The 22152-nt window shown below is 50.9% G+C and overlaps 1 protein-coding gene across 1 annotated transcript in view; it reads right to left on the bottom strand.

The window, feature by feature from the left end:
- TOGARAM1 (TOG array regulator of axonemal microtubules 1) overlaps positions 1-20421 on the bottom strand; it is an 89897-nt gene extending 69476 nt beyond the window's left edge. The window contains exons 1-3 of the mRNA XM_060261361.1: positions 18808-20421; positions 13419-13536; positions 10188-10310 (exon numbers count right to left, since the gene is read on the bottom strand). Of these exons, the coding sequence (XP_060117344.1) occupies positions 10188-10310; positions 13419-13536; positions 18808-20421 (1855 nt within the window). The remainder of the gene's footprint in view (positions 1-10187; positions 10311-13418; positions 13537-18807) is intronic.
- Positions 20422-22152: the final 1731 nt, after the last annotated feature.

The raw sequence follows: 22152 nt of genomic DNA, 5'->3' as shown, positions 1-22152 counted from the left end.
ATATGCGAAAAGGATCTCAGGGTCCTAGTGGGTCATACACTGAACATGAGCCAAAATCTGAGCAGAGAGAACTACTATCCGGACCGATAACAATGGTGGAAATAATAGAAGCGTGGAATAAAATAAAACGTAATAAGGCAGCAGGTCCGGACGGCATACCTCCGGAATACTACATAATTTTTAAAGAGAAATTAGTGGATCCATTTAAATTGTTAATAGAGGAGGTTTGGTGTACTGCTGTTATCCCAGAGTCATGGCGGCACAGTAATGTGGTCCTCATCCCAAAACCCGGTAAAGAAGTAGACGATATAGGGAATTATCGTCCCATATCTTTATTAAACATAGATTATAAAATATTCACAACTATACTCTCAAACAGATTAAAGATGATCTTGAGGGAAATTATCCACCCCGATCAAACAGGGTTTTTACCAAGAAGACATCTCCGAACAAACACCAGGTTGATATTTGATTTTTTAGAATACTTTGAGGTCAATAGGGACAAACAATTAGCACTTTTATTTTTAGACGCGGAGAAAGCATTTGACAATCTGGATTGGGATTTTATGTTAGATCTTTTCGATAAATATGATTTTGGTGAAAAATTTGTAAATAGTATCCGGGCTATATATGATAAACAATACGCAAAGTTTATAATTAATGGAGATTTGACTGAAGAAATTTGTATCAGTAAGGGTACAAGGCAAGGTTGTCCCCTGTCCCCTTTATTATTTATTTTTACTCTGGAGTTGTTTATGGAGACAATCAGGACTGATAGTAGAGTTGAGGGTATAAAAGTTAAAGGTCAAAATTACAAGATGTTAGCATATGCAGACGATATGGTCCTGGTCCTTCAAAACCCATTGGACTCAATTGATGTAGTTTTGGACCATTTAGCAGATTATAGGAGAGTTGCCGGGTTGAAGATTAACATAGACAAGTCAAAAATGTTAACCAAAAACATGTCTGGACAAGTAATATCAGAACTCGAAAGGAAATCGGGATTTCAAAGGGCTAGGAAAATAAAATATCTGGGATTAGTAATATCCGAAAAATGTAGCACTATATATGAAGATAATTACGTGCCTGTACTGAAGGAAATAGCGTCCTCCTTTAAAAAATGGGAAAATCTGAAATTATCATTTATGGGGAGAGTATCTTTGCTTAAAATGGTTATTCTTCCTAAAGTTTTATTTCTGTTTCAGACAGCAGGGTTTGTTGTAAAAGATTCGTTTTTTGTAGACCTTAACCAGCTTTCGAAAAAATTTATATGGCAGGGGAAAAAACCAAGAATTAGTTGGAAAATTCTTACAGATAGAAAAGAAAATGGAGGTCTTGGTCTTCCTGATTATGAGATATATCATACTGCTTGTTTAATTTTATGGCTCAAAGATTGGATTATGTTAGAAGATTTCCGACTTCTTACGATAGAAGGCTCGGATCTACAAGCTGGATGGCATGCCAATATGTGGTACATTCAAAAACCTCAAAAGTATTTCAAAAACCATCTTATTCGCAAATCTTTATTACAAGTCTGGACAAAAATAAGGAGGAAAATATATAACAAAACACCTAGGTGGCTGTCCCCTGTGGAGGCTTCAAAACGACCCCAATCGCAGCCCTTAGAGACGATAATAAGATACAAAGACCTATTAGATGAAAATGATAAATTAAAACAGAAGGAGGACATAGAAGCAAGAGGAATTTTAATAGACTGGTGGACAATGACGCAAATCATAGCTAAATATAATAAAGACAAGACACAAGGGTTTACAAGAGCAAATTTTGATTTTGATATATTATTAGCCACGAAAACTGATAAAATGATTAAGAAAGTTTACAATTATTTTTTACATATTAAATTGGAGGACGAAACTGTCAAAAATGTGATGCTCAAATGGGCTGAGAATTTGAAGATTACCATTACACTGGATCAATGGGAGACGCTTTGGAAGAACAATTATAAGATCATAAAACCGGTAAACCTTCGTGAAAACTTTTTGAAACTTTTTTATAGATGGCATATTACACCAGTTTTATTGAATAAAATTAATAAAGATATTCCACCTATCTGTTGGAAATGTAATACTAAAGCAGGAACCTATTTCCACTTATGGTGGTCTTGTAAAATGTCTAAAAAATATTGGCAGGGAATTCATAAAATTTTGGTTGAAATACTTAAGACTAATTTTGCCCTCAAACCAGAAATTATGTTGTTATCTTTAGTTAAAGAGGAGGTTCCACGTGAGGATGAATTTATTATGATATATATTATAACCGTGGCCAGAATTCTATTCGCCCAAAACTGGAAGTCTAAAACATTCCCTAAGAAGGAGGAAATTATCCAAAAAATTTTGAGGGTGGCTGAAATGGATATCCTAGCTAGTATGATGAAAGGAAATACGAAGGAAGAAGCAAAAAGAAGATGGGAAAAAATATATCTGTGGTTAGAAAATAATTAAACTTAAATGTTTATTTGTTATTTGTTATTAATCTATTTTTATTAGATAAAGAGATTCGGTGATAATGTGTAGCGGTACTGTTTCAATACCATGGGTTTCACCTCATTAGATTACATGATAGGTAATAGGATGCTGTTAATCCTATAAAAAAAATAATTATATATTTATTACCTGTGCACTAAGTGACTGAAATTACTTATTTGTTAACAATATGTTTGTATATAATTTATAAGCAATAAATTTATAAATACAAAAAAAAAAAAAAAAAAAAAAAAAAAAACATGAGCCAAAAGTGTGATGTGGTGGCTAAAAAGGCAAATGCAATTTTGGGCTGTATCAACAGAAGTCTAGTGTGCAGATCACGTGATGTGATGGTATCGCTTTACTCTGCTCTGGTAAGGCCTCACCTGGAGGACTGTGTTCAGTTTTGGGCACCACATTTTAAGAAGGATTTAGACAAGCTGGAACGGGTCCAGAGGAGGGTGATGAAGATGGTGAGGGGTCTGGAGACCAAGTCCTATGAAGAAAGGTTGAAGGAGCTGGGGATGTTTAGCCTGGAGAGGACGCGGCTGAGAGGTGATAGGATCACCATCTTCAAGAACTTGAAGGGCTGTCCTATAGAGGATGGTGCAGAATTGTTTTCTGTAGCCCCGGAAGGTAGGACCAGAACCAATGGGTTGAAATTAAAACAAAAGAGTTTCCGGCTCAACACTTGATTTGCCACTGCCTGCGTTCCCTTTTATTAATCTCACTTGGACAAGCTTTCCACCGCTTAAAGGAGTCCTTCTTAACTTTTACAGCTTCCATTACTTTGTTTGTTAACCATGCAGGCCTTCTCTTATACCTGTTTGTGCCTTTCCTAACTTGTGGTATATATTTTATCTGAGCTTATAGGGTTGTAGTTTTAAATAGCCTCCACGCTTCCCCAAGGGTTTTGACTGTATTTACCTTTCCTTTCCGTTTCCTCTTCACATGCCTCCTCATCTCAGAGAATTTACCCCTTTTAAAGTTAAACATGGTTGTGCTGGTCTTTTGGGGCAACTCTCTATTTATACAAACGGTGAAATCAATAACATTATGGTCACTGCTCCCAAGCGGCGCAATCACTTTTACATCTCTCACCAAGTCTTGGGCATTACTTAGGACCAGATCCAGGATCGCCCCACCCCTGGTAGGTTCTGAGACCATCTGCTCCATAGCACAGTCATTGAGAGCATCAAGAAACTCAATCTCTTTCTCTCGACCAGAACACATATTGACCCAATCAATCTGAGGGTAGTTAAAATCACCTATGACAACACAGTTTTTACATCTAGCCACTATCTAGTTTTTACATCTAGCTACTTCCATCATATTATTGTCGTCCTCTATCTTTTGATTTGGTGGGCGATAACAAACTCCCATAGTTAAATTTCCTTTTGGGCTCTCTCAACCCAAAGCATTTCTAGAAGGGAATCTAATTCTCTGACCTCAGTCTTACTGGACCGTATGCCCTCTCTGACATACAGAGCCACCCCACCTCCAACCCTTCCCTTCCTATCCTTCCGATATAACTTATATCTAGGAATCACTGTGTCTCACTGATTCTCCTCATTCCACCAAGTTTCTGAAATTCCCACAATGTCCCATCAAGTCTAGCAGCACTCTGTGTCACACAGTGGCCAAAACCCAGGGGCTTCAGGAGTTCCACCAACAGGACTAGAACTCCAGAAGCCCTCCCACTGCTGCCCCCCAAGCACAAAGAATACAGAGCATCACCGCCCCAGACATAAGAACAGAAGAGAAGCCGTACTGGATCAGGCCAGTGGTCCATGCAGTCCAGCACTCTGTGTCACACAGTGGCCAAAACCCAGGGGCCTTCAGGAGGTCCACCAGCAGGACGAGAACTCCAGAAGCCCCCACACTTTTACCCCCCAAGAACACAGAGAGCCGCTGCTCCAGACATAAGAGAAGCCATGTTGGATCAGGCTAATGGCCCATCTAGTCTAGCAGCACTCTGTCACACAGTGGTGAAACCGTAGGGGCCTTCAGGAGATCCACCAGCAGGGCTAGAACTCCAGAAGCCCTCCCACTGCTACCCCCCAAGCACAAAGAATACAGAGCATCACTGGCACAGACATAAGAACAGAAGAGAAGCAATACTGGATCAGGCCAATGGCCCATCCAGTCCAACACTCTGTGTCACACAGTGGCCAAAAAACCCAGGTGCCAAAAGGAGGTCCATCAGTGGGGCCAGGACACTAGAAGCCCTCCCACTGCTGCCCCCACCCAAGCACAAAGAATACAGAGCATCACTGCCCCAGACATAAGAAGAGAAGCCATACTGGATCAGGCCAATGGCCCATCCAGTCCAACACTCTGTGTCACACAGCGGCCAAAAAACCCAGGTGCCAAAAATAGGCCCATCAGTGGGGCCAGGACACTAGAAGCCCTCCCACTGCTGCCCCCACCCAAGCACAAAGAATACAGGGCATCACTGCCCCAGACATAAGAAAAGAAGAGAAGCCATACTGGATCAGGCCAATGGCCCATCCAGTCCAACACTCTGTGTCACACAGTGGCCAAAAAACCCAGGTGCCAACAGGAGGTCCATCAGTGGGGCCAGGACACTAGAAGCCCTCCCACTGCGCCCCCCCCCCCCCAAAGCACCAAGAATACAGAGCATCACTGCCCCAGACATAAAACAGAAGAGAAGCCGTACTGGATTAGGCCAATGGCCCATGCAGTCCAGCACAGTGGCCAAAATCAGGAGCCAGAGCAAAGGTGCCCATGGCCTCAAAACAGGTTGGAGACGATTGCTGTAAGGCTTTCAACTCCATGCAACTGCATCCGCATCTCTTACTCGTTATCCTATCATGGACGTAGAAAGAAAGCATAAAGAAGCAAACACTCACATTAAAACAGGAGCGCTCCCAGCAAACACTTCTTGGGGGAGGGGGGAAGCAGGGCTATCTTGGCACCACTTTCCCCATGCTCTTGGTTCAACAGGAAGCCGGCACTTTTCCTGAAAGGGCCCCATGGCCTGGTTCCTACGACAACCGCAGCTGGTGTTTCTGCACAAAGGGACCCCATTAAAGCAGCCGGCTCTGTGCCTTCCCCCATTCTGTCATTTGGCAGCCCAGGCTCATTTCCGAAGAGCTTGCAAGAAACTCCTGATGGCTTCGTACAGAAAGATTTTAAAACGTTTGGCTAATGTAACTGGCAAGGAGGGACACATTCTCCTGCGTTGTGCGGTCTATGCAATAACCCCAGCTCCCTCCTCTTGGTCTTGGAAATAGGATGAACGGGTGATTGTTTGCTTTGGGGGGGGGGGGAGAAATTCCTGGGGGAGGGGTATGTGGAGTGGAGGAGTGACTCGAAAGGCAGCTGAGTATCCATGCGTGGCCAGACCTCACACAGAGCAGCGGAACTTCTGACTTCATCATCAGCTGAATGTCTCAACTCAGAAACCGGACCATTCAGGCAGAAGGGATGCAAGGCAACCAAAGTCAGGCCACGCTTGTCAGAGGCGAAATCCATCTCTGAGTGGAGATGCATACAGAGCAGACGAGACCTCCGCTACGGAGGTGAGCACAATGGATCTGAAATGCCCAATGCCCTTCACCGCACATGTTGCGAGAATCTTCAGCGACGGAGCAAGCACAGACTACTTTGACGTTCGAATCCAGCAAAGGAAACGCATATCCTTGCTTTTCTGTCTATCGGTCGACAACCAAGAAAGCCGAACTCGAGTGGGCAGCACAGTTTGTAATAAAAAGGGCAAGGTTAAGCTGCTAGGAGAAAACCTGCCTTTTGCCCCAGACTAGCCTAAACTTGTCAGAATGAGGAAGCTAAGCAAGGAATGGGAGACCGCTAAGTCAGTCCAGGGTTGCTACGTAGAGGCAGGCAATGAATAGCAAGTCACCTTGGAAGGGAATTGAAAACAAATCAGCCAGTATCACAATGCCCATGTATAAATCGATGGTGCGATCTCATTTGGAATTCTGTGTACAATTCTGGTCACTGCACCTCAAAAAGGATATTATAGCATTGGGAAAAGTGCAGAAAAGGGCAAGTAGAATGATTAAAGGGTTGGAACACTTTCCCTATGAAGAAAGGTTGAAACGCTTGGGGCTCTTTAGCTTGGAGAAACGTCGACTGCGGGGTGACATGATAGAGGTTGACAAGATAATGCATGGGATGGAGAAAGTAGAGAAAGAAGTACTTTTCTCCCTTTCTCACAATACGAGAACTCGTGGGCATTCAATGAAATTGCTGAGCAGTTGGGTTAGAATGGATAAAAGGAAGTCCTTCTTCACGTAAAGGGTGATTAACATGTGGAATTCACTGCCACAGGAGGTGGTGGTGGCTACAAGCATAGCCAGCTTCAAGAGGGGATAGGATAAAAATATGGAGCAGAGGTCCATCGGTGGCTATTAGCCACAGTATGTGTGTGCGCGTGTGTATATATATATATTTTGGCCACTGTGTGATACAGAGTGTTGGACTGAATGGACCATTGGTCTGATCCAACATGGCTTCTCTTATGTTGGAACATCTTTTGCCTTGAAAACCCCACAAAGGGTCACCTTATTCACAAACTGACAGCACATCATCACCATCTTTCTACTACTACTACAGAAATATTAAGAAATTTTGATCCTTTTTTCCTTCCAGCTGACTCAAGAAAGAACGACAAAAATGTACTAGAGATGAAATAAAAAAGGCACCTTTGCACTCAGAGACTATCCTGTAGTCCCAAAAGCTTTGGGAGCCTGCCGTTGACCATGGAATGTTCAGAAAGGGTAGCGACCATTTTTACAAATTGCTGCCATGCTGGGTGAGGGTGGGAGGAATGGGCTCCTTGATTTGGGGGAGAGAGGCAATTTGGGTTTGGGTTTGCAAAGAGTGGGGAGACCTCATCCCCTGAAAAGCCACAGGTCAACAGAAATGACACCATCGTCCCGAATGAGCTTTGTAGCCAGTTGGGCGATCCCAAACCCCCCAGATTTTTGTTCCATTCAAGACCATTTGGCCTGACTCTTTCCAGAAGCAAGCAGACAGCAGACGGGCTGGAGATTCCTAGTATAAGCCATCCTGCTAGAATGATCTGGACCCATCCCAGCAATTTGCACTGGAGCAATGGGTAGGTAGGACAAAGGTGAGCATCTGGACTAACGGGCATGTCAGAGATTTGCTTTTTATATTCTCTTATAATTACACACTTTCCCTTACCACTGTTTCTCAAAACAAAACTTTCTCCCAGCGTCCAATACATGAGACACAAAGTCCCTGTTCCACACAACTGCTAAGACTTTATTTTTCAGCGATCTCTACAAACAGCGTATTCAGGCTTCTTGTAGAAGAAGCAAAACAATTTCCAGTTATAGATAACAAAACGTACACTCTGTGCTCTTATAGTAAGAAACTCTTATACCTTATACTCTCAGAACAATTTCCAGTTTTAATAACAAGGCTCACACCCTCTATTTTTCTTCGTTAGAAAGTCTTGCACAATTTTATACTTGCTAGATTCTAAGCTAGATGCTTAAGCATGTCAGAAGCTAAGTTTCTAAGCTCTCAATATTTCTCTTCTCTAAGTTCTATCAACCCACTCTTGTTAAAGATCTTTAACCAAATTGGCTGACCTCTCCACAGCACCCTTGTTGGCTCTCTAAGGCAGGGGTGGGGAACCTTTTTTTCTGCCAAGGGCCATATGGATATTTATAACATTATTCGCAGGCCATATAAAATTATCAACTTAAAAAAACAGTGCTCCACCGAGGGAGAATGATTCAGGCTAGCAAAATTAACGCAAATCGTTGTTGTCCTATGTGAAGTCATGCGGGGAGAGCCTAATCTAGCCCACACACACACCCTAGGCACATGGATGAATTCAGTAGCATATTAGACCACATCCCCTAATGTTAGCATATTAGGTCACACACTCATTAGTGTAATAGTCCACACCCATCTGGGATCATCATGCGCAAACTGAACTGTGACAGCAAGTTTTCCAGGCCCTGCAGCAATTCTGGCCAGCCAGCCAGGCCCCACGGAGGCTGCCGCACAGTACATCTGGGCCCTGTGATCCCTGCCTGGCCCTGGGGAGGCTGCTGCACAGTGCGGCTGGGACCCACGATCCTCGCCGGCCAGCCAGGCCCCAGGGAGGCTGCCACATGGCTCGGTTGGGCCCAGCAATCCCCGAGGGCCACACCAAGTGACCTTGACGGATGTATGCGGCCCTCGGGACAGAGGTTCCCCACCCCTGCTCTAAGGAGACAGCAAGGAGATGGTAAAATGTTAAAGCTTTTACAGCCTCTGTCATGAGCGAGACCCGTCTTGCCTGCTAATGTCACTTTGACACTTTTCTTACCACCTGCTTGTGCAGATGGACTCCCATGTCGACCAATGTCCATCTCTCTGAGATCTCATGCTGGGCTCAGATAAAGTCCAGTGAGAAATTTTTTGCTATCAAGAGTTTCCCATCTTCCGTTAAGCCAGACATCCTCAGATAAACTCTCTTCTGACCTAGATTCTCTTCTGGCAGCTAAATTCCACAAGCTTATAGGCAGCAAGTAGATTTTAAGTGCTTCAAACACTGTATGAAAAGCCTGCAAATGTCAAGGGTTGCTTTCCTAAAGAGGCCAATGCAGAATTTTCCCACAACAGGGTCCTAGTGCTTGGTCTCTCCCATCTTGGCCCCAGGTGGGGCACGAGCCCCTTTCTTCATCCGCTCTGCTTGCCACATGGCAGCAGGCAAGAGCCTGAGCAAAGGATGGGCAGGGGAGAGTGAGTTAGACTCAGCTTGGAATGCTGAGTGTGAGTCATTCCCATGCCCACCGAATTCCCAAGAGCCACGCTGGCCCTGAGGCAACAGGGGGAAAGGCTGTGCCTGAGACTGCGCAGAAACAAGATCCAAGTGGGCCGCTGTGTTGGCCTGAAGCAGCAGTACAAACTTCGAGTCCAGCTGCACCTTTAAGACCAACGAAGTTCTATCCAAAGGAACTGCACTGGCTTCCAATTATATTCCGAGTTCGCTACAAGGTGCTGGTTATTACCTTTAAAGCCCTATATGGCCGAGGACCTGCCTACCTAAGGGACCGCCTCTCCCCACATGTTCCCCAGAGAGCACTAAGATCTAGCTCCCAAAGCCTTTTAAGGATCCCTGGACCAAAGGAGGCCAAACTGAAAGCAACGAGGGAGCAGGCCTTCTCCATAATGGCCCCCCACTGGTGGAATCAACTACCGGAGGAAGCGCGAGCCCTGCGGGACTTTAATCAGTTCCGCAGGGCTTGCAAAACCACCCTCCTTCTGCAAGCTTATAAGGAGCCCTGAAAGTGATATCTAGCCATCGGAATACATCTACTGAACATAGCACCTTAATTTATTGTAGTTTTAACTTTTTATGTAACTGTTTTAAATGTATTTATTAACTATTTTAAAATTGTTTTATGCAAAATTTATTATTATTATTATTATAAGCGTCCACACGTGCGCACTTCTTCAGATACCTGGGAAAGTGTGCGTACACACAAAAGCTAATACCTTAATTAAAACTTTGTTGGTTTTAAAGGGGCCGCTGGACTCAGACCTTGTAATGTTGCTGCCCGTCCCCCTGGGAGGCGAGCCCGGAGGAGAAGGCGCCTTCTCCTTTGCACCCCATCGCGCCGTGTCCCAAAAGCATGACCAAGAGCACCCGTGGGACCTGAGACACAGTTTGCGCTTTGCGCGTGGCTGGCTTACCCTGAGACGGCCTCAGTCTTGGAGAATGAAAGAAATCATTCGATGTCGAGAACTGCAAGAGGAAAAGAAAAGAGAAAAACGTTGAAATATGGTGATTATCCACATTATTGGAGACTTCTTGGCCTTCAGTTAATCGGTTAAAGTAATCAAACAAAGACTCTGCCCTGGCTGGAATTCTTGTATGGATGTGCCTCAAAAGCAGGCTCTGCGGAGAGACCGTTGTGTACATTTTCTAAATATATAAAGTGAGCACTGTCTACTTCCTGCCCTCTGCTCCACCCGTGAGCTGATTACCGGTGGAAACAGAGGTCTGCCGTCCATTAGACCCAGAAGCTCTCCCAACAACGGCTCCCTTCCAAGACCTGCACCATTCCTGTGGCTTCTCCCCCTCTCCTTCCAACTCTAGCTACTGTTACCAATTTGCTGAAGCCATAAATACCCTCTGCCGCTGTGTGTTAATTTGTAACAAGCTGCACTCGCTGGAATGCACCAAAAATTAATAATTACATCTGTTTCCTCCGTCACTCCAAAAGAAAAACATTTTCAGACCTTGAGAGAACTACCCAGCCTTACAATTTCCTTTCAATTAATCAACTGATCCATAAATATAGGCAATAGATAAGATTTATCCAGTGTTTGTTGGACAGGTGAAGGCTGGGAAAAATCAGGGAAATGTGTGTGTGTGGGGGGGGGGAAGGTGTATGTGTGTGTGTTCAAATTTATCCAACAAAATAACTGGGGTATTTGGGGAATAATTCTACCTCATGTGACTGTAAAAGAGCATTTCTGCCCAAATAAGACACTTTCTCTTGTTCAGTACAGAACTTTCTATATGTAATTTTTTTTGGTACCTCTCAGATAAGCAAGATACAACGGTAACATACAGCATCAGCAGTTTGCAACTCATTCTCAAGTACTTGGCACATTTGCAGTTTATGTGTATGTTTGTGTGTGCATACACGCACACCAACACATCTATGTATAACAAGAACATTAACGCTTTGTTGTTTCACAAATATGCCAAATTATATAATTTTATATACTCCCTGAGTAGGATACCTGTAAGGCAGAATTTTTAGCTGAGGGTGGCAACAGTTTATTATCTGGCTTGCACCTCCTTTTTTCCTTTCCCCTCCCCGCAGACACTTTGCAAGTATCCTTCTCCCCCCACAGCAGGATGCCCTGGTAGTCTAGGATTTAAAGAATGCCTACAGGGTTCCATTTGTGTTTTTTACAATTTTAGCTAATGTGTATGCTGTTATTAATTTTAAGTGTTTTAACTATGTTGTAAATTGCCCAGAGCCTTACCCAAGCTGCGATGGGGTGATTAATTACATGGTGATGATGATGATGATGAATGCATTTTTTTAAAATTATTGAATCAGTAAAATATGTTTAGGTTCAACAAAAAAAGGGAGTATTACATGTACTCCGGTTTTTCCTTTTTTTACGAGGTGGTGGGGGAGGAGCTGATTAATTTCGGTTGCTACAAAATTTACCTATCTAGTGCTTGTAAACGTCCCAAATGACACGTGTTTCCTCTGGTACTGCAGGAAAGAAGATTTTGGATTTATATCCCGCCCTCCACAACGAAGAGTCTCAGAGCGGCTCACAATCTCCTTTACCTTCCTCCCCTCCCCACCACAACAGACACCCCGTGAGGTAGATGAAGATATTGGATTTATATCCCTCCCTCCACTCCGAAGAGTCTCAGAGCGGCTCACAATCTCCTTTCCCTTCCTCCCCCACAACAAACACCCTGTGAGGTAGATGAAGATATTGGATTTATATCCCGCCCTCCACTCCGAAGAGTCTCAGAGCGGCTCACAATCTCCTTTCCCTTCCTCCCCCACAACAGACACCCTGTGAGGTAGATGAAGATATTGGATTTATATCCCGCCCTCCACTCCGAAGAGTCTCAGAGCGGCTCACAATCTCCTTTCCCTTCCTCCCCCACAACAGACACCCTGTGAGGTAGATGAAGATATTGGATTTATATCCCGCCCTCCACTCCGAAGAGTCTCAGAGCGGCTCACAATCTCCTTTCCCTTCCTCCCCCACAACAAACACCCTGTGAGGTAGATGAAGATATTGGATTTATATCCCACCCTCCACTCGGAGTCTTGGAGCAATTTACAATCTCCTTTCCCTTCCTCTCCCAACAACAGAACAAAGCAGTAGAAAAGTGCACCTTTAAGATTAACCAAGTTTTATTTAGAATGTAAGCTTTTGTATGCTCTTGAGCAGACTTCATCAGACAAAATGCCATTTTGTCTGATGAAGTCTGCTTAAGAGCATACGAAAGCTTGCATTCTGAATTAAAGGTACACTTATCTACTGCTTTGCTCTGTTGCTTCAGACCAACACAGCTGCCTACTGGGATCTCCCAACAACAGACATTTTGTGAAGTAGGTGGGGCTGAGAGAGCTCTTGAGGAAACCGCTCTGAGAGAACTACGACTGGCCCAAGATCACACCAGCAGCTGCATGCAGAGGAGGAGCGGGGAATCAAACCTGGTTCTCCCAGATTGGAGCCAGTTCACTTAACCACTACACCAAAATGGCTGCACCGAACCATTACCCCAATCTATGACTCTGACCCCAAGAATCCCTCTTCTTTTCCCAGCTGTTCACACACAGTTCCAAACTCCCCACCCTAAGCAGCTACGCTATGCGTGTATTCTGTGAAAGCAATACAGGGGTAAACAGACTTCCCTATTTGTGGGACTCAACCTAAAGGAAAGAATTTAAGAATTTTCACTACAAACCTCCATAACATTTCATCGTACAATGTGGGACAACGGGAATGCAACTGAGAAGCACAACAAACCGTCCCAAATTAAATGTATAGGTTTCTGATACAAGGAAGAATATTCACTAGATAAAAGATTAGTTTGCAATTCTATACTTATTAATAACAACTATTAAACAACAGCAAGTAAGAAGCTGAATCTGCCAGTCACTATGGCATAGTAAAGATAAAGGTAGACCCCTGTGGAAGCACCACTCGTTGCTTTCACAATGTTTTCACTGCAGACTTTTTACAGGGTGGTTTGCCATTGCCTTCCCCAGTCCTCTACGCTTTCCCCCCAGCAAGCTGGGTATTCATTTGACCAACCTCGGAAGGACGGAAGGCTGAATCAACCTGGAGTCAGCTACCTGAACCTAGCTTCCGCCAGGATCGAACTCGGGTCATGAGCAGAGAGCATGGACTGCGGTACTGCAGCTTTACCAGTCTGCATCACGGGGCTCTTAACGGCATCGTAGCCAGCGTCAAAATTCAGCTCGGAACCTGAGCCTTCAATGTTAAGCTCATTCAAACACATTTGCTGGAGGAACCTCAGCTCAGGCTGAAGCAACAAGGCAGTAAGAGAACCCCACCCTCAATCTCTCCATAAAGTAACAAAAGCAACCCCAGGAAAAGAGAGCACACATCTCTGTTGTTCCACAGTAAGCCAGCCACCTGAGACTTAGTGAACACATCAAACATCATCACTCTCAAAGCAACAGTGCCTGTTTGCAAACAGCTGCTTCCTTGCGTGCCAAGAAACGATGGCTGCCAAGAGTAGAAAAACGCAAGCTTCGGGCAATAAACGTGTTTGTCTTTCCTCTACTTCCTTGCCTTCTCTCCAGGGCCTACATAACCGATATACCCACATATGGGCTGGCAAGCTAACAACTTACACAGGCAGAGATTTCCTAGTAAGTCCAAGCATGTCTGAAATGCGACCTGCCTTCAAAAGATGATTAGAATCCAGCCCCCGGAGGACAAAACACTGTTATCTTATCTTGAACTTGTAACTTGCTAAACTGTTTGCTTGACTACACACGCCTACTAGAGGCATATAATCTTTGCAGGCACCTGATACTTGCATAATTTAGTTTAACTTCAGAGGCATTAATCCTCTGAATCGCAGAGTCAGGAGGCAACATCGGGGGAAAGTCACAGCTTCTATGCCCTGTTGTTAAACTGCCCGGCCACTGTGTGAGATAGAATGCTGGATTAGATGGACCCTCAATAGTCTGACGTTCATATGTACTTATGCTCTGTATTGTTGTTGACCGCTGTGTGGGAGAGGATGCTGGACTAGACAGCCCCTCGGTGGCCTGACCCAGCAGGACTCTGTTTACGTTCTTACGTACTGCTGTGGACCACCATGTGGGAGAGGATGCTGCACTAGACAGCCCCTCGGTGGCCTGACCCAGCAGGACTCTGTTTACGTTCTTACGTACTGTTATTGGCTCCTGTATGAGAGAGGATGCTGGAGTAGATGGAGCCTCCTTGGCCTGACCCAGGAAGGCTCTACTTACCTCCTTACCTACTGTTGTGGGCCAATGTGTGAGAGAGGATGCTGGGCTAGACGGACCCTCACTGGCCTAACCCAGGAAGGCTCTGTTTGTGTCCTCATGTCCTGTTGCTGGCTCGTGTGTGGGAGAGGGGGCTGGACTAGACGGCCCCTCAGTGGCCTGACCCTGGAGGGCTCTGCATACATTCTTACATACTGCTGTGGATCACCGTGTGGGAGAGGGTGCTGGACTAGATGGAGCCTCCCTGGCCTGATCCAGGAGGGCTGTGCTCATGTCCTGTTGCTGGCCCGTGTGTGGGAGAGGGGGCTGGGCTAGATGGAGCCTCCCTGGCCTGATCCAGGAGGGCTGTGCTCATGTCCTGTTGCTGGCCCGTGTGTGGGAGAGGGTGCTGGACTAGATGGACCCTCCTTGGCCTGATCCAGGAGGGCTCTGCTTGTGTCCTGTTGCTGCCCTGTGTGTGAGAGAGGGTGCTGGGCTAGATGGACCCTCCCTGGCCTGACCCAGGAGGGCTCTGCTTGTGTCCTGTTGCTGCCCCGTGTGTGGGAGAGGGTACTGGGCTAGATGGAGCCTCCGTGGCCTGACCCAGGAGGGCTCTGCTTGTGTCCCCATGCTGCCCTGTGTGTGAGAGAGGGTGCTGGGCTAGATGGAGCCTCCCTGGCCTGACCCAGGAGGGCTCTGCTTGTGTCCCCATGCTGCCCTGTGTGTGAGAGAGGGTGCTGGGCTAGATGGAGCCTCCCTGGCCTGATCCAGGAGGGCTCTGCTCATGTCCTGTTGCTGGCCTGTGTGTGAGAGAGGGGGCTGGGCTAGATGGAGCCTCCCTGGCCTGATCCAGGAGGGCTCTGCTTGTGTCCTGTTGCTGGCCCGTGTGTGGGAGAGGGTGCTGGACTAGATGGACCCTCCCTGGCCTGACCCAGGAGGGCTCTGCTTGTGTCCCCATGTCCTGTTGCTGGCCCGTGTGCGGGAGAGGGGACTAGATGGAGCCTCCCTGGCCTGACCCAGGAGGGCTCTGCTTGTGTCCCCATGCTGCCCTGTGTGTGAGAGAGGGTGCTGGGCTAGATGGAGCCTCCCTGGCCTGATCCAGGGCTCTGCTCATGTCCTGTTGCTGGCCCGTGTGTGAGAGAGGGTGCTGGACTAGATGGACCCTCCCTGGCCTGATCCAAGAGGGCTCTGCTTGTGTCCCCATGTCCTGTTGCTGCCCTGTGTGTGAGAGAGGGTGCTGGGCTAGATGGAGCCTCCCTGGCCTGACCCAGGAGGGCTCTGCTCATGTCCTGTTGCTGGCCCGTGTGTGAGAGAGGGGGCTGGGCTAGATGGAGCCTCCCTGGCCTGACCCAGGAGGGCTCTGCTCATGTCCTGTTGCTGGCCTGTGCGTGGGAGAGGGTGCTGGACTAGATAGACCCTCCCTGGCCTAACCCAGGAGGGCGCTGCTTGTGTCCTGTTGCTGGCCTGTGTGCGGGAGAGGGTGCTGGGTTAGATGGAGCCTCCCTGGCCTGACCCAGGAGGGCTCTGCTTGTGTCCCCATGTCCTGTTGCTGGCCCGTGTGCGGGAGAGGGGACTAGATGGAGCCTCCCTGGCCTGATCCAGGAGGGCTCTGCTCATGTCCTGTTGCTGGCCCATGTGTGGGAGAGGGTGCTGGGCTAGATGGACCCTCCCTGGCCTGACCCAGGAGGGCTGTGCTTGTGTCCCCATGCTGCCCTGTGTGTGAGAGAGGGTGCTGGGCTAGATGGAGCCTCCCTGGCCTGATCCAGGAGGGCTCTGCTCATGTCCTGTTGCTGGCCCGTGTGTGGGAGAGGGTACTGGGCTAGATGGAGCCTCCCTGGCCTGACCCAGGAGGGCTCTGCTTGTGTCCTGTTGCTGGCCTGTGTGTGAGAGAGGGTGCTGGGCTAGATGGAGCCTCCCTGGCCTGACCCAGGAGGGCTCTGCTCATGTCCTGTTGCTGGCCCGTGTGTGAGAGAGGGGGCTGGGCTAGATGGAGCCTCCCTGGCCTGACCCAGGAGGGCTCTGCTTGTGTCCTGTTGCTGGCCTGTGTGCGGGAGAGGGTGCTGGGCTAGATGGAGCCTCCCTGGCCTGACCCAGGAGGGCTCTGCTTGTGTCCTGTTGCTGCCCTGTGTGTGAGAGAGGGTGCTGGGCTAGATGGAGCCTCCCTGGCCTGACCCAGGAGGGCTCTGCTTGTGTCCTGTTGCTGCCCTGTGTGTGAGAGAGGGTGCTGGGCTAGATGGAGCCTCCCTGGCCTGACCCAGGAGGGCTCTGCTTGTGTCCTGTTGCTGCCCTGTGTGTGAGAGAGGGTGCTGGGCTAGATGGAGCCTCCCTGGCCTGACCCAGGAGGGCTCTGCTCATGTCCTGTTGCTGGCCTGTGTGCGGGAGAGGGTACTGGGCTAGATGGAGCCTCCGTGGCCTGACCCAGGAGGGCTCTGCTTGTGTCCCCATGTCCTGTTGCTGCCCTGTGTGTGAGAGAGGGTGCTGGGCTAGATGGAGCCTCCCTGGCCTGACCCAGGAGGGCTCTGCTCATGTCCTGTTGCTGGCCCGTGTGTGAGAGAGGGGGCTGGGCTAGATGGAGCCTCCCTGGCCTGATCCAGGAGGGCTCTGCTCATGTCCTGTTGCTGGCCTGTGTGCGGGAGAGGGTACTGGGCTAGATGGAGCCTCCGTGGCCTGACCCAGGAGGGCTCTGCTTGTGTCCCCATGTCCTGTTGCTGCCCTGTGTGTGAGAGAGGGTGCTGGGCTAGATGGAGCCTCCCTGGCCTGACCCAGGAGGGCTCTGCTTGTGTCCCCATGCTGCCCTGTGTGTGAGAGAGGGTGCTGGACTAGATGGAGCCTCCCTGGCCTGATCCAGGAGGGCTCTGCTCATGTCCTGTTGCTGGCCTGTGTGTGAGAGAGGGGGCTGGGCTAGATGGAGCCTCCCTGGCCTGATCCAGGAGGGCTCTGCTTGTGTCCTGTTGCTGGCCCGTGTGTGGGAGAGGGTGCTGGACTAGATGGACCCTCCCTGGCCTGACCCAGGAGGGCTCTGCTTGTGTCCTGTTGCTGCCCTGTGTGTGAGAGAGGGTGCTGGGCTAGATGGAGCCTCCCTGGCCTGACCCAGGAGGGCTCTGCTTGTGTCCCCATGCTGCCCTGTGTGTGAGAGAGGGTGCTGGGCTAGATGGAGCCTCCCTGGCCTGACCCAGGAGGGCTCTGCTTGTGTCCCCATGCTGCCCTGTGTGTGAGAGAGGGTGCTGGGCTAGATGGAGCCTCCCTGGCCTGACCCAGGAGGGCTCTGCTTGTGTCCCCATGCTGCCCTGTGTGTGGGAGAGGGGGCTGGACTAGACGGCCCCTCAGTGGCCTGACCCTGGAGGGCTCTGCATACATTCTTACATACTGCTGTGGATCACCGTGTGGGAGAGGGTGCTGGACTAGATGGAGCCTCCCTGGCCTGATCCAGGAGGGCTGTGCTCATGTCCTGTTGCTGGCCCGTGTGTGAGAGAGGGGGCTGGGCTAGATGGAGCCTCCCTGGCCTGATCCAGGAGGGCTCTGCTCGTGTCCTGTTGCTGGCCCGTGTGTGGGAGAGGGTGCTGGACTAGATGGACCCTCCTTGGCCTGATCCAGGAGGGCTCTGCTTGTGTCCTGTTGCTGCCCTGTGTGTGAGAGAGGGTGCTGGGCTAGATGGACCCTCCCTGGCCTGACCCAGGAGGGCTCTGCTTGTGTCCTGTTGCTGCCCCGTGTGTGGGAGAGGGTACTGGGCTAGATGGAGCCTCCGTGGCCTGATCCAGGAGGGCTCTGCTTGTGTCCTGTTGCTGGCCCGTGTGTGGGAGAGGGTGCTGGACTAGATGGAGCCTCCCTGGCCTGACCCAGGAGGGCTCTGCTTGTGTCCTGTTGCTGGCCCGTGTGCGGGAGAGGGGACTAGATGGAGCCTCCCTGGCCTGACCCAGGAGGGCTCTGCTTGTGTCCTGTTGCTGCCCTGTGTGTGAGAGAGGGTGCTGGGCTAGATGGAGCCTCCCTGGCCTGACCCAGGAGGGCTCTGCTTGTGTCCCCATGCTGCCCTGTGTGTGAGAGAGGGTGCTGGGCTAGATGGAGCCTCCCTGGCCTGACCCAGGAGAGCTCTGCTTGTGTCCCCATGTCCTGTTGCTGCCCTGCGTGTGGGAGAGGGTGCTGGACTAGATGGACCCTCCCTGGCCTGACCCAGGAGGGCTCTGCTTGTGTCCCCATGCTGCCCTGTGTGTGAGAGAGGGTGCTGGGCTAGATGGAGCCTCCCTGGCCTGACCCAGGAGGGCTCTGCTTGTGTCCCCATGCTGCCCTGTGTGTGAGAGAGGGTGCTGGCCTAGATGGCCGCCCTGAGCGCTACTCACGGTTGCGGTGGTGTGGGGCAGGCTGGCGGGGTCGCTCTCCCAGGGCAGCTTGCCCTTCCCTGCGCTGAGCACCCTGCGGGGGCAGGGCCCGGCGGGGTCGTCGTCGTCGCGGGCGCTGGTGCCGCTGTGGGCGCTGCGTGCGCGGGCGGGCTGGAGCAGCCAGTCGGTGTCGGCGCCGGGGGGCGCTCCGGGCGCGGCGGGCATGGGCAGGGCGTACTCGAGGAGGCCGTGCGGGGTGAGGCGCGGCAGGGCCTTCCTGGCGAGGCGGGCGCGCAGGGCGGCGAGGGCGCCGCGTCCCTCCCGGCGGAGCTCGAGGGCGTCGACGGCGCGGAGGAGGGTGGCGGCGCGGGCGGGCCCGAGGGCGGCGTGCAGGGCGGCGAGGGCCTCGAGGGCGGCGCGGCGGACGCGGGGCTTGGGGTCGGCGAGGGCGGGCGCGAGGGCGCGGGCGAGGCGCGGCAGGCGGAAGGCGGCGCGCGGGAAGGCGAGGAGCGCGGCGGCGGCGAGGGCGAGCAGGGCCTCCCTCACGCGGGCCTGGCGGTGCTGCAGGCGCTCGGGGCGCAGCAGGCGGTCGAGGACGGGCTGGGGCCCGGCGGCGCGCATGAGGCCCACGAAGAGCTGCTGGCAGCGCAGGCGCACGGCGGGCTTCGGGTCCCCCAGCGCCGCCGCCGCCGCGCCCACCAGCGCCTCCAGCCAGCCCGCCGCCTCCGGGCCCAGCCGCGCCGCCACCAGCCCCAGCGCCTCCAGCGCGCCCCGCGCCACCGCCAGGCTCGCGTCGCCCAGCGCGCCCCGCAGCAGCCCCAGCAGCGCCGGCAGCCCCGGCCCCGACAGCGCGCCCGCAGGGGCCTCCCACAGCGCCCGCCCCAGCGCCGCCATCGCCGCCGCCCGCCCGCGGTGGTCCCGCGCGTCCAGCAGCCGCGCCCGCAGCTCCCGCGGCACCAGCTCCTCCGCCTCGCCCGGCGACCCCGCCAGCGCGACCAGACCCCCCGCCGGCCCCGCGCACGGCAGCCGCATCGCCGTCGCCACGGCAACGCCGCGCCTGCGCACCACACGCCGCGGCGCCTTCTGGGGGACAGAGGCCGCCGACATCCGGGCTCTGCCGCCGCCCCAGACGGAACTGCGCCTGCGCAGCACACGCCCCGCAAGAGAGGCCGCCAACATCCGGCCCTCCCCTCCGCACCAGACAAAACTGCGCCTGCGCAGCACACGCCCAGGAAGAGAGGCCGCCAACATCAGGGCCTCCCCTCCACACCAGACAAAACTGCGCCTGCGCAGCACACACCCAGGAAGAGAGGCCGCCAACATCAGGGCCTCCTCTCCACACCAGACAAAACTGCGCCTGCGCAGCACACGCCCAGGAAGAGAGGCCGCCAACATCCGGCCCTCCCCTCCGCACCAGACAAAACTGCGCCTGCGCAGCACACGCCCAGGAAGAGAGGCCGCCAACATCAGGGCCTCCCCTCCGCACCAGACAAAACTGCGCCTGCGCAGCACACGCCCTGGACCCTTCTCCGGAAGAGAGGTCGCCAACATCCGGGCCTCCGCTCCGCACCAGACGGAACCGCGCCTGCGCAGCACACGCCCCGGCGCCTTCTCCGGAAAAGAGGTCGCCAACATCCGGGCCTGCCCTCCAAACTTCCCCTCCGCCCCTGAGGGAACCTCCTTCTGCCCGGAAGTGACGCCACCGCCGCCGCTTCCGTTGGGGTGCCTGAGAGGAGCCTGCGGAGGGCCCTGCCCGCCCGCCCGCCCAGGTGAGCCTGCGACCCCCGCCCCGCGGGGAAGGGAATGGGGGGAGGGCCCGCCAGCCCCTCCCCCTGCCCCTGGGCGGGTGCCAAGTTCTCCCGCCCCTCTCCCGGCAGGCCTCGAGGGCGGCTTGGCTGCAACGCCCGCAAAGGCCCTTTGGCGTGGGGGGTGTCTGTGTGTGAGTCTTTGTCTGTCTGTGTCATCGACAACCTCAGATCTGCAGATGGCACCACTCCAATGGCAGAAAGTGAGGAGAACCAAAAGAACCTCTTGTTGAGGGTGAAAGAGGAGAGCACAAAAGTAGGCTTTGAAACTGTCAAGCGTCGATATTTCTCAATAAGCAGTCTTTTGTTTTAAATCAAAGCTGTTTTATTTTAGAAACTCAGAAGCTGTACCAAGGACACAAGCCTTGGGAGTGAGGACATATACAAAGTTACACAGTTGCTATAGAGGATATCTTCAAAGGTTGCATTACAGATGCATACTTGAGTCACGGGTTCAAAGGTTGCTGAACACTATCTCTTTTCTTACTAAGGAATTTAGGCTACTAAAAACATCTCCCATTCTCACACTTCTCTAGCTGTCTGTGTGAACCTGTGGGAGAGGCGGCTTGAAAGTGGTACCAGCCAGGCTGTAGCATAAACATCCTTGCCCCATGGTTGTAAATAAGGGGGGAGCAGTATAAAGCGGGAGAACTGTCTCAGAATTCATTATATCACAGAAATAAGCACACTTGGCAGGAACGCAACATCAAAAAAACTAAGATCATGGCATCCGGCCCCATCACACCTTGGCAAATTGAAGGAGAAGACATGGAAGTACTGACAGACTTCACATTTCTGGGATCCAAGATCACTGCAGATGGTGACTGTAGCCATGAAATTAAAAGACAGTTGCTCCTTAGAAGGACAGCTGTGGCAAACCTGGGCAGTATAAAAAAGAGCAGAGACATCACCCAGTCAACAAAAGTCCGTATAGTCAAAGCAATGGTATTCCCAGCAGTAATATATGGCTGTTAGAGCTGGACCATAGGGAAGGCCGAGCACAGAATTATAGATGCTTTTGAGCTGTGGTGCTGGAGAAGACTCTTGAGAGTCTCTTGGACTGCAAGATCAAATCAGTCAGTCCTAAGGGGAATCAACCCAGACTGTTCCCTGGAAGGTCAGATGCTGAAACTGAAGTTCCAATACTTTGGCCACCAAATGAGAAGGGAGAAGACCTTGATGCTGGGAAAGACAGAAGGCAAAAGAAGGGAAGGGCAGAAGAGGAGATGGCTGGACAGTGTTACTGATGTAACAAACACAAATTTGAGCAGACTTCAGAGGTTGGTGGAAGACAGAAGGGCCTGGTGTGACTTGGTCCATGGGGTCACAAAAAGTCGGACTCGACTGTGAGACTGAACAGCAACAAATCTTTGTGTGTCTGTGTGTGTCTTTGTGTGTGTGTGTTCATATCTTTGTGCGTGTGTGTATCTTTATGTGTGTATTTGTATGTCTTTGTGTGTGTTTGTCTTTGTGTGTGGTTGGTGTGGGTGTATATACGTATATTCATCTGTATTAATTTGTATTTATCTATATTTATCTTTATTATTATTATTATCTATAT

The sequence above is a fragment of the Heteronotia binoei genome, chromosome 21 (assembly GCF_032191835.1).
Source record: "Heteronotia binoei isolate CCM8104 ecotype False Entrance Well chromosome 21, APGP_CSIRO_Hbin_v1, whole genome shotgun sequence".
In the NCBI taxonomy this organism is placed as follows: Eukaryota; Metazoa; Chordata; class Lepidosauria; order Squamata; family Gekkonidae; genus Heteronotia; species Heteronotia binoei.
Note: the sequence above shows the minus strand (reverse complement) of the source record. Positions and strands in the feature narration are given on the sequence as shown.